The 12,649-nt window shown below is 33.1% G+C and overlaps 1 protein-coding gene across 1 annotated transcript; it reads right to left on the minus strand.

The window, feature by feature from the left end:
• Positions 1-7,454: 7,454 nt before the first annotated feature.
• LOC132059147 (F-box protein At3g07870-like) lies at positions 7,455-9,798 on the minus strand. The gene is made up of 2 exons (XM_059451668.1): positions 9,617-9,798; positions 7,455-8,704 (listed from the first exon to the last, which is right to left on the minus strand). Exon 2 carries the CDS (start codon positions 8,699-8,701, stop codon positions 7,472-7,474), a length of 1,230 nt encoding a protein of 409 aa, XP_059307651.1. The 5' UTR covers positions 8,702-8,704; positions 9,617-9,798; the 3' UTR covers positions 7,455-7,471.
• Positions 9,799-12,649: the final 2,851 nt, after the last annotated feature.

Here is a 12,649-nt window from a genome sequence, read left to right on the forward strand (position 1 = left end):
AATTCGATCATAGATTTTCTTTTGAAGACTTTAACTGAGGAGAAACTTTTTCTAGTTGATTCAGATTTTAAATTATGTTTTATACAGATTTGATGTCAAGTGGTACGTAAAATTAAATTTCTTTTCCTGGATTCAACTTAGAAAATATCAATCAAGCCAATTAAATTAAAACGAATGTATTGTAGTAGATTGGGTGTAATTATTCTCTGTTCAAAATATTATCTCAATATTGAGATCTTACGTTATATCCAAATCATAACGAGATCAATGTTTAAATTACAGTAGAAATAATTTTCTTAACGTAAAGAAAAGGAAAAAACGTGAACTGGAATTGGATTGATGACAAAATAGAATTTTGGGTCGCGAACAGTGATTCGATCCCCAATGGATCTATGATAGGATTGTTTATTTACAATTTTCCTTTATATGTTTCAGCCTCGATTGACAAAATATCGAAGGAGTTTGATCAATCTCCCGAAAAGTTTGAAATCAATAGCATGTTCAAATTAACTTGATTTTCATAACCCAACCTAGAAATCTTGAGTCATCAACCAGAGGAACATGAAGAATAACTAGTCCTTTCTTACTTCGTCAAGTCAGTATGTCTTTCACTAATTGGTTTCAACACGTTTCCTCCGAGAAACGTAAACGTAGTAACATTATATTCTCTATAGGCAATGATATAGGAATTATAAAATACGACTGATCACTTAACCAAAAAGGAAAGCCGGTACTGAAGAGCATGACAGAGAGGAAACATTGTTTTCTTCATACTTTTGTTATGACTTATGAGGGCTAGCTCCATGCCGCTTAAGGTGGTGTGCCGTAGTTTCATAAGCTTCTGCCTATATCTATTCCCCCCTGAAGTTATATGCCATTAGTGAGAGAAAACAGAAGCGTAGTAGTAAGTGTACAAGAAAAGTTGGTAAACCACATCAAACTGACAAATCGGGTCAAATCGAAAAAAAAATCCGACTAGTAGTTCAGTTTGATTGGGTATTGAAAAAATCTATCACAATTAATTTGGTTTGGTATAAACTAAAACAAGTCAAACAAGATTAGGTTGTCCCTATTTTTCTTCTTCTTCTTTAATCCCCATTTTGGAGGATCTTAATGTTTCCACACTTTCCCTCTCCAGCAAGGACTCGAACCCTGAATCTACCGGTCATGGGTGAAGGTGTTTTACCAACTAGCCTCAATTGTCCTAGGTGATTTATTTAACCGAAATCCTAACCAAAATCAAATATTTTCCCCCCTGTCCATGTATAATAACTTAAATGAAATCATTATACCCTTAATATTACCTTGGCAGAAATCCATCCATTTTTATCAATATATTTCATGTATATATAGTTTATAAAAAAAAAAAAAAAAAGAGCTTAGTTTCTAAGAGTTGAAACATCCAACGTATGGTATGCACTTTTCCTTTTTGTGGTGTTGCGATTGATAGTTTTGTGAGTAATTAATTATTATTTTTTAAAACAATAGTAATTAATTACATTTAACTGAATTAGGTATGATTGTATCAAATTGTGTGGCATTTACATAATATTTCACAAAACATCAAATAAACCTTATTGTAAGAACAAATCGAATCACAAAAAAAATAAGAAAAGATCAAAATAAATCGAGAATGAAAAACCCGACCCTTATTATCTTGGGTTGGTATACAGATATAAAAATCTGACACAATAATTTGATCCGGCAAACAAAAAGTTTAAACCAACCCTACATATGTATAATTATAAAGTGTGTATATATTGATCTGAACACTATTATCATATATATATATATATATAAGATAGTACTCTACACTCGTTACATGATTCTAAACTTTTACAAATTTAAACAAAATATAATGAAACTTTAGCTAATTCAAGTCAAATTATCTCCCTTTTCCTATGTGCAAATAATTCCGATTTCATCTTTTTTTCTTAATTAATATTTTAGCCGAACTATACTGCTAGCTCAATTACGGTTACACCCACAATTTTTTGAATAACTATCAAACCTATCCCACAACGCAAATTATACGATTTCATATAATTTAGGAGCAAATTTAACCCTTTATCTCGAATAATAACTAATAATACTCCCTCCGTATTTGTTTGACACTTTTTGCTTTGACTGTGTGTTTGAATATAAAAAATGTAATTTTTTTTTATTTTTTTTTTACATATTTAAAAACTGCGTAAAAAACATTATTAGTCACTATAATTAATAATTTAAAATATTTAAAAGACATATGAAAAAGTTAAAGTCAAATAATAACTCGTTTGACTCTCAAAAAATGAAAGTGTCAAATAAATTGAAACGGAGGGAGTAACCATTTTTTCACTTCAAAGAAAACTTTGAAAGGCATGATATAAATTAAAGCGTATACGCTTTTTTCTTAATCGACATAACTGTACTGGTAGCTCAAATTACGGTTAAACCCACGATTGTTGAATAACTACCAAACCTACCCACTCAAAACGCCACTACACAAAACTGCAAAAACCGCCTTTCTTTCTTTCTTTCTTTCTATCAGTGAAATAACAACACAAGCAGCCAGTAGCGATGGGGAAAATTGACGATTCAATTCAAAGAAGGAAGAATAAAAAGAGTAGAAAGAAACAAGATGATAAGCTCTCTAATCGTATTGCTGCCAAGAAACGTCGCCTTTCCGGTAAACGCCGTATGTGCGAGGTATATATATACACCATTTGTAAGTTATATATTATATATTTATATCAAGCATATATCAGAGTTGTCTGGTATATGTACTAGTAAGAGGCAGTAGGTATCACATGAAATGGTCGAGGTGCCTAGACTAGGCCGGGACACCATCCTTATTAAAAAGTATGGATCATAATTAAAACTTTTAATTTTTGAGAGTGGTAGAAAAATTTGATAAATACTTGATCACGTGAAAGGGCAAATTAATACTTACGAATCAAGTAATCAAAATACACACATGTACATCACGAGGTCTCAAGTTTAAATTCCAGTGGAGAAGCAGAGGCGGAATATTCATAGGGTTCAAAAATAAAAAAATAAAAAGTAAATTAACGCGCGAGAAGGCTAAGAAAATTCAACATCTAATATATATCCATAAAAAATTACACCTTAGTATACGTAATGTAACTTTCACACGAAGAGATTTCTAATGGACCCCCTTCTGCCCCCTAACTCCACCCTTGGTGGGAGGTAAGATTTGACGTTTATGGGTTCCGATGATCCTAGCTTTCCACTGAACCTATAATTTCCTTATGCTAATGAGTTCATAGTTTAGCACATATACATATTTAATGAAATTTTTGAATACAGGATTTGAGCCAAAACTAATGATTCTGTTGAACCTGTATCACATGCTCCGCATCCGCCCCAGGGTCCGGACACCATCTATATAAAAAAAACAAATACATATAAAATAAGTAAATAGATAGAGTATGATCAAGCATTGGTCAATTAAAGGAACTTACAGCTTGTTTGATTTAGTTTGGTACTTCCCCCGTCCACTGTTACTTGTCCCCTATACTAATAATAGATGTCCACTTTTATTTGTTCACTTTAGAAAATCAAGACATAATTTACATAATTTATCATTTTTTTCCCTATTTTGGCCTTATTATTAACTATAGTCATCTCCCAATGCATTTCCCAAGACATTAAATTTATTACATTCAAATGGTGATATGGTAAACTTTTCATCCTATTTTTGGCTCCTTAATAGGTGTGTTAAGTCAATAGGTGACAAGTAAAAGTGGACGGAGGGAGTATTTAAGAAAAGAAAATCGAAATCGCCTGCTAAGGGATTGATTGGTATTTGTAAAAATCGTTTGAGGTTAATTATTACCTGATTCGTAGTAATATTCAGGATTTTTCAACAATTGAGAAACACACAATCGTGAGAAAATCCCAGAGGATTTGGCTTACAATGATGGAGAGTATCGTTTGAAGGATCTGGAATACTACCAAATGTATCACACTGTTTTTTTGTTTTTCCACCCGATGTCCGATACGGTGGTATCCTTATTGGAGTCCGACTATATTCAGATTCGCGCCGTGTAAGGCCCCATTTGGGGAGAAGCGGTCCCTACCAAAAAAATTTCCATACCCAGAGCTCGAACCCGAGACCTCTGATTAAGGGAGGAGCAGCCCCTCAATTGCACCACATTATGAGTAGGAAAAAAAACGATGATTTAAGTTAAGCTGGCAATGTGCTTATTCAAAAAAGTAACAACGTCACTGAATCCCAATATCCCGTAACCCAAACCCAAAATATCAAACTCAGATAATTTTTTCAAATTTAACCAAAAAAACTACGCATTTCTTTATCCAGCTTTGAATTTATATTTATTACCTTGTAAATGTGATTCTACTCGATCATTGTGATTTTTATGATTAGTGCTATAAATTACTCCTTCCATCTGAAAAAGATTATTTTACTTTTCTGATTTATCCGTCCTGAAAAGATTAACACATTCTATATTTAGAATAAACTTTATGAGATGATGATTTACAGTCACATAAATATCTAAAACTTGTTTTGGACTACATATTTCAAAAGTATTCCTTTAATTATTAAATTCTTTGTCAAGTCAAACTAATACAATCTTTTTGTGTCAGAGAAAGTAATAAATTTGCGTTGATGTATGAAGGAATAATTTTTATCTACCAATTGTACTGAATATAAAGCAGTACAATTGGTGGACAAAATATATTCAGGACGTATATATTTAAGCATTATGTCAGATAATTTCTTGCCTTCCAATTCACACACAAATGTCTGTTTCTCTTTATTGGTGTCGATACGTATTTGCAATTGTCACTAGCTAGAAGGGGTGGCATGAGCTATTGGAATGTGGAGAGGCAGAAACGCAGAACATAAAAATTGTGGTGCATGTGGAGTTGAATATTGTAAAAAGATCTGGTCCGTTAACTGTATGCCACGTATCAATAACCAAAAGGTCCATTGAACAATACTTGAGGGAAGGGTACCGGAGGGGATCTCAACCCGTGTGTTATACTTTTTTTTGGTTGCTCTATTAGAAAGTCACTTAGTTCAAGCCACTTACATTTAAAAGATGGATGAACAGCTTGCACTTTATCCTCATTTCAATCATGATGTACAATCTTTAATGGTTATACTTCAATTTCTGTCAAAATTGATCCCTACTTCAAGTACTTCTATTTCGCCTTCAAAGATCATTTTTCGATTCAATATCTTAATAATGGAGGCTCATGTCACTTCTTTATTTTACTATTAGTTGCTGACTCGAGTCCATCATTTTTTAAATAATAGGAGTATTTCTTTTAGCAAGAAATTCATATGAACCGTGGTTCATTTTTCTGGTGAAATAAATAAATATAGTGAACATGTTCATTTTCAGTTTTCAACAATGACCCAAGGGCCAGGCAATGACAGTATCAACTTTGATTACAAGATGTCTAGTAATCGGATCATTAGGCAATAGACATCAGTTTTGAAGGGAATTGAAGTGATAGTGAGTTACTACTAGCTATAGCTAGATTAGCAATGAAATAGAAGTATATGATTTGAGTTGGTAGAAGGACAAATTAAAGTTCTGACAACTTCCAGTTTGTATTCTAATGTCTTAGAGAAAAAAAATGTGCTCTCATTTATTTAAGTAGAACCGTCAGTAGTTTAATTAGGAATATATTGAAGCTTCACAAAAATTAAAGGAAACAATTTCTCATCTTCATTCTCTTCCGTAGTTTGTTTTGGACCACAAGTTTCAAAAGTATTCCTTTATTTATTAAACTTCGTGCCTAGTTAAACTATATCACATTAGTTGGGACGGAGAGAGTACTATATACTCCCTGTGTCCCAATTTATATGACACACTTTCCTTTTTGATCAGTCAAAAAAAGAATGACACATTTCCTTATTTGGCAACAATTTAACTTTAAACTTTACTTTTTACGCTTAACGTACGCTTAACGAGATGATCTATAACCACACAAATATCTTTAGCTCTTTTTAGACCCCAAGATTAAAAAAAAATTCTTTATTTCTTAAACTCCTTAACGAGTCAAACTATATCATATAAAATGGGACGGAGGGAGTACTTGATTTATTGGACCTCACCACCAGTTGTCTCTTTATCTGGGTTTATAGTAAATTACTTCTTCGGGTATATGTGGATTTCGGACGCTTTTTTTGAGTATCTTCTTGAAGGAATATTTATCAGATAACTGAATCCTTTGGATGGTTTTACGTTTATCATAGATTATATATATTTCATAAGCGTTAATCTTTGATAGCGTCGAGGCGGTAAGGACCGAGATATTTTATATCAAATGATCCATGTCGAACAAGCCAAGGGTTTGCACGTACAGATCAACAGGGAATCTCCTTCTGTTATGTATAAGTGACCGGTCATCCAACTCTTCTCTATTCCTTCACTACTCTGCAGTTTATTTCTATTTTCTTTTCGTTTTCCAGTTAAAATGACGGTTAGATCAAGCTCATCATGTTGTTCTCCATTTTCCAGATGTATCTGGGTGAGACAAAGTTGATGCGAGCTTCACCAAATATAGTCAACCCAAGTCTGAGTGGAGGATAGGGATTGCAGCAGCTTGGCCATGGCCAGATTACAGAAGACCAATTGCTATGTAAATAACCAGTGTTATGTGTGAAGGTTTTGTATAAGCAAGAGTCAATGATTGCCCTTAATATACGAGGAGGTGGCGGAATATCGTCCAAAATTCATTTTGAGATGGGAAGCACTTCATGTAAAATCTGTTTCATTCTTGAGTCAATAGGCACTTCCATTCCATAATAAGTGACTCTTTTAACTCATGCACACCCTTTAAGAAATTATTTACTCTTAAAAAATTATGAGTATTTTTACTAACTTACCCCTAATTAATGCTTAGAAAAAGAAAAGTTATTTAATGATTCTTGATTATAAATAAAGGTAAGTTTGGAAGAATAGGATTAATTTCTTCTTGAAATCCTAAAGTGTCACTTATTTTGAAACAAAATAAAAAGCCTAAAAGGTCACTTAATATGGAATGGAGGGAGTAGTTGATAGAGATGTGTCCATATTGACAATATATTGATTTTTGTACACAATTTTTTGCACCTTGCAAAATCTCTGTTATTTGTGCCTTCTAAATTACATTTCTACTACCGAAACATAGTATTATGTAATATTTCATTCTCGCAGTCGCCCATTGGAAGAGCGATGGAAACTTCACAAGGCCGAATTGCTTGGAATGAATACAAATTCATCCTATCTTTGTATATATGTTGTACAATGGTCATTGCTAATCACATGTCAAAAATATTTACTGCAAATTATATTCACTTAAAGCAAGCAAAGTTCAAGTTCGTAACAACCATCTAGTAACAAACTAGCAGGTTTCATTATACTACCAACACAACTAAAAACACCATTTGATAACTAAAAACACACTAAAATTAGAAAGGTTAATAATAATAATAATAATAACGAGGGAGTTAGGCTATTGCCAGGTAACTCTTCATATAAGGCGTGCACGTATATAACGACATTTTCTGTCGCGGCATTTCAATTTTCTTCACAGTTTTATGATCTAAATGATAAAGAAATAACCCTCCATCAGCCTGCAAGTGAAGCAAAAGTTCACCTTCTTGGATGTTCAAAAGTTTCATCTGACTAGAGCTGTCGCCAATAAGCGATTGAATTTCCATGAAACACAAACTAAAAGGGAAAATTATCTTATCAAAGAGATTAACCTTGTACCTTTTGATCCACGCCCTCATCTCATAGTCCTCCAAGATCCATATATCCACAGCATACTCGGGGACAAGCAAGTTACAGAAAGATAAAAAATCATCCTTCACCAAAAGAGTCATAGTTCGATGCACTTGCTTTGACTTGCACACAGTACTTCCAGGATGAGGCATAGCAGAGGGTTCTTCTTTATCCATTCTGAAAACCATTATTCCTTTTTCACAAGGAGGAATATTTTTCCTTTCTAAATCGTGGTGCATGATCCAATGCAATGCTCCATTAACTACTGCCGGATTGTCACCGGATGGCAAAAAGTTGAAAGAGTAGGACGAATGGATTTTCCTCCTCGTCTGCGTCTTGAAAATATATATGAAATATTGACAAGAAGTGCCTCGTACTTGCGCGTAAAGAATTCTGAATTGTCTTGTGTATGGACAAAAGTAAAGAGCGCATAAGTAGCCGGGGTAGAGTGTACGTTGTACAGTTACTTCCTCTTGTGTTATTGGGTTGAAAACATAAGAAGTTGACTTCCACCTTAAGTCCCCAAAGAGAAGAACTCCTTGACAAGAGTATAGAAGAATAAGGTGATGTGCCTGGGGATTATTAATCATAAGCTCAGGTCTAAGTTGAAATTTCTCAAAGACGGCCTTCTTCTTCTTCCTCTTGTTTTCACCAAAAACATAAAGATCCTGTCCGTGCTTGGCAAAATGATCCTGTATGAGAAGCATGGGTCTACTAGCTCTACAGAGATCATCATGTAAGGTGGTAAAATAGTCCTGTGATGAGACCAAAGCTCTCCAATGCCTACAAACCCATCGACATCTAAGAAAAGAATGTGGGGGAAGCCTACTTAGAATATCAATGATGAGACAATCGGGCAAACATTCAAAAGTTCCACCATCATCAACTCTACATATTGTATGAAGTAGTGAACCCAACAGTTCTGTAGTCCATGTGAAGCATTCAAGTGCCATGACCTATAATATAAAGCAGAAAATAAGATAAACAACGGTTGTTTGGTATGACAACAAAATATGTACTGATTCAGAGGTGGATCCAGGATTTAGATTATGTGAGTTCAATCTTAAGAGTTTTAGAAAGAATTGAACCCCCACTTAATAAGCTAAATCCCCCCCTGTACCGATTGATCAAAAGAAAAGATTAACCTTTATACTGAGATCCTCCAAAATTTTGAGAGAGGGATATAATAATGGAAAAAGAAGCTTAAATCATAAAATATGGACCACGGTCGCACCCAAGGGTGCAACCTAGACACCTAGTAATCAATGAAGTGGGCAGAAAACATGAGGGTTCAGGTAGTCAGGAGCAAATATTAATCCCAGTAGATAGGTGATTTCTCCTCATTTACATAAGCTTTGGTGGATAGAGTTGTCCGGTATATGTGCTGGTGAGAGAATACGTATCCGGTGAAATAGTCAGGTGCGTAAACTGACCTGGACACCATGGTTATCAAGAAAAAAGATATGGATCATAATTAAAACTTTTAATTTTTGAGACTAGTAGAATTTGATACTTGTTTGATCACCTGAAGGGGCAAATTAACATTTACGCTAAACAAAATACGCACATGTACATAACGAGGACTCAAGTTTAAATTCCAATTGAGGAGGGGAGGTAGAGATTCAAAAAAAAAAAAAAAGTAAATACACGAAAAAGCCAAAGAGGTTGAACATCTAATATATACGGATAAAAAAAATTAAATCTTATATAAGCTATGTAATTTTCCAGTGAAGAGATTTCTGACGGACCTCCGTCCGCTCCCTAAGCCCGCCTCTGGTGGGAGGTATCACGTACCCGACACCATTGATATAAAACAAATAAATACATAAAAAGTATGATCAAGTATTGGGTAAATTAAAGGAACTTACAGCTTGTTGAAGGAAATTGCAGAGAGGAAAATTGAGGAACTTCTGGATGAGTTATTTCCCCTCTGATCTCAAAGGAGTATTCAATTATGTTTGGATTAGAAATTGATTTTGCTGATCTTTCGGTTTATATACACTTTAAATAGATATCCTTTTCCAATTGAAAATAAGAAAAACCCCAAAAAACGACAAACTTTTGAGTTCGTTTAGTTTGGTTTTCAATTTTACAATACCAAAAATATTTTGTTCGGTTAGCTATTTAAGATGAAATCAAATTTATATATATACTCCCTCCATTCCAATTTATGTGAAATACTTTGACTGAACACAAAGTTTAAGAAATAAATGAAGGCTTTTAAATCTTGTGGTCTAAAACAATCCAAAGTTATTTGTGTGGTCATAAATCACCTCATTAAACGTAAAACATAAAGTTTAAAGTTAAATTATTGCCAAAATAAAAAAAATGTATCATTCTTTTTTGGACAGAGGGAGTACTAGTTTTAGCGTACCTGCATTGCACATGTCAATAAATTAAAAATTCTATTAAAAATAAATGAATTACTCCCTTTGTACCAATTTATATGATGTAGTTTGACCGGGCATGGAGTTTAATAAATAAAGGAAGACTTTTGAATATTATGATCTAAAAAGAATTAAAGATATTTGTGTGGTTATAGATCATCTCGTTAAGCATAAAAGGTAAAGTTTAATGTTAAATTATTGCCAAATAAGAAAATGTGTCATTCTAATGTTAAATTATTGTCAAATAAGAAAATGTGTCATTCTTTTTGGGACTGACTAAAAATGAAAGTATGTCATATAAATTGGTACAAAAGGGTATATAATATAGCAATGATTTTTTTTTTTTTTTACCCCTTTCTCAGGAGCTTCCCTTTTACTTCCTTGGTGACTCGAACTCGCAAACTTCGAATTGAAAGTGGTGGGTGCTTATCATCTGAAAGAACCCCTCTTGTCGTAGCAAAGTGACAAAACAATGTTATTACATTAACTTAGTTGTTGATTTATGTGTAATAAGCATTTAGATTTAAATAATTAAAATTTGTCAGTTCAAGAAGAAATTTTTTTAGATTATCAATAAATTAATATTTATTTTAGTCCTCAACGGGGCAAACAATCTCCTCTTCATAGTTACTTACTGCACTAAAAATAATTATCTTAGTAATATAATTGACAAATTAATGAACGAAGAAAGGAATAAAACTAAAGAGGACGTGAAATAACCTTCGGCTGAACCCCTCACTAGTTTTAGGAGGGCTGTGCATGTTAACGGTTAAACCAATAACCCGAATCAATAATTGGGTTATTGGGTTAATGGTTCGGGTTAGTGGGTTAATGGTTCGGGTATCGGGTGGTGTTCTATAGTTATTGGGGTATCGGTTCGGGTCTCGGGTTCACCACTTTTGTTAACGGGTGAACCGATAACCCGATAACCATTTATTTAATTACAATTATACCCTTCCATATATAACCTTTCGATATAATTTGTGGAGTCCAAAATTTTTGTGAATTCATTCCATTATTACCCTTCCATATATAATTACTTAGTAAATCCTAAGTCAATTTATTTCTCACTGGTGAAGTTAGCTGCAAGGTTTTACAAGAACTTAGCCCGAATGTCAAAGCTTCTATTTGCTTCCAAAGGTGTGAAACAAACTTTACCAAGCATCAAGTACCAAATGCTTGTGGAAATAACTTGCAGGTAGCTAACAGCTCCTCTCTACAATTTTGTGCCACTAATGCAATGGGTAAGGGGAGCAAAAATGAGGAGAGTTGTTGAGGACTCGGATGAAGAAGCATAAAAAAAGACAACATTGTCAAATTGGAAAGCTGTCAGCAGTGGTCTGGGAACTAGGATTCATGTAAATATGAAGAAAAGGTTTCAAGTTTTTAACGTCTTGGAGATGCCAGCCAGCTTCCAGTTTCAAACTCCATTTATAGCTAACTGCTGCAGGCACTTTCTTTTGTAGCTACTTTATTCATTTTGCATCTCGTTAATTCGTTTCGATTCTCGTTTGAAGATGGGTTCTTTGTTCTTGAAAAAATTTCGTGTGATATCTTAACGGTTAAAGTGATAACCGAACCGATAACAATCAAAAACCGATTAACCAATAACCCATTAACCTATATTTTAATGGCTCTTTAACGGTTTAACATGTCTACAAACCGATAACGGATAAGTTTAACCGATAACTTTCAAACCCGAACCGAACCACTCGATACGTAGCCCTAAGTTTTAGGGTTGATTTTAGATTGCTAAACATTAGGAGTTCCTGTATAACTCAAACACGAAAATTCATATAAGGAAAGATTTAAAATACAAAATTTAGTTGATTTCAAAATTCTAAAAATCCAAGAACTAATTAGATGATTATTTTTAATTATTAGAAAAATATTAGTCTTTTTGTGTATTGTAGAGTCTTTTAATGAAGGGTAAAAAGTTCCACCACCATTTCTAAGGCCGTTCTTAAAAAAGGTGCTTTTGAGTGTCAAATTACAAAAAGGACAAGTATCGATGAACATTTACTATCAAGATTATTTTACAGGGAGAAACTATTTTGAATATCTATTATGAAAAGTTTTTACTTTTATTTAATTAAAATTTAAAAGTATATATTAAATTTTCAATCAATAAAATACATAGATAAATAAAAAAACAAATTTTAAATATTTATATAATATCATCACGATTATTTATACTAGAAAACTACAACCAAAATAAAATTCAAAATCAATCCACTACTTAAAATTCAACACAAAGAATTATTAATTAAAAATTAATGGATTAATGTGGGATATACTTGGTAAATATGTATTTATGGTAAGGATATTTCTGTCTTGAAAAAATAATTTTCTGCTTCTGCTTTTTTCAAGAAAATTTCTGCTTCTTCCCAACCACAGGAAAACTGTTTCTACTTCTACTTAAAAGTAATTTTAATAAATAGCCAAATAACTCAAATATCCAAAAAAGTATTTATTTATTTTTTCAAAAAAGAAGTGCTTTTAGCCTCAAACCCA

Source organism: Lycium ferocissimum, chromosome 6 (genome assembly GCF_029784015.1).
Source record: "Lycium ferocissimum isolate CSIRO_LF1 chromosome 6, AGI_CSIRO_Lferr_CH_V1, whole genome shotgun sequence".
Classification (NCBI taxonomy): domain Eukaryota; kingdom Viridiplantae; phylum Streptophyta; class Magnoliopsida; order Solanales; family Solanaceae; genus Lycium; species Lycium ferocissimum.

What these genes read in the sequence shown, in the direction of transcription:
- LOC132059147 (XM_059451668.1), bottom strand. Translation starts at nt 8,701, where the DNA reads ATGGCACTTGAATGCTTCACATGGACTACAGAACTGTTGGGTTCACTA.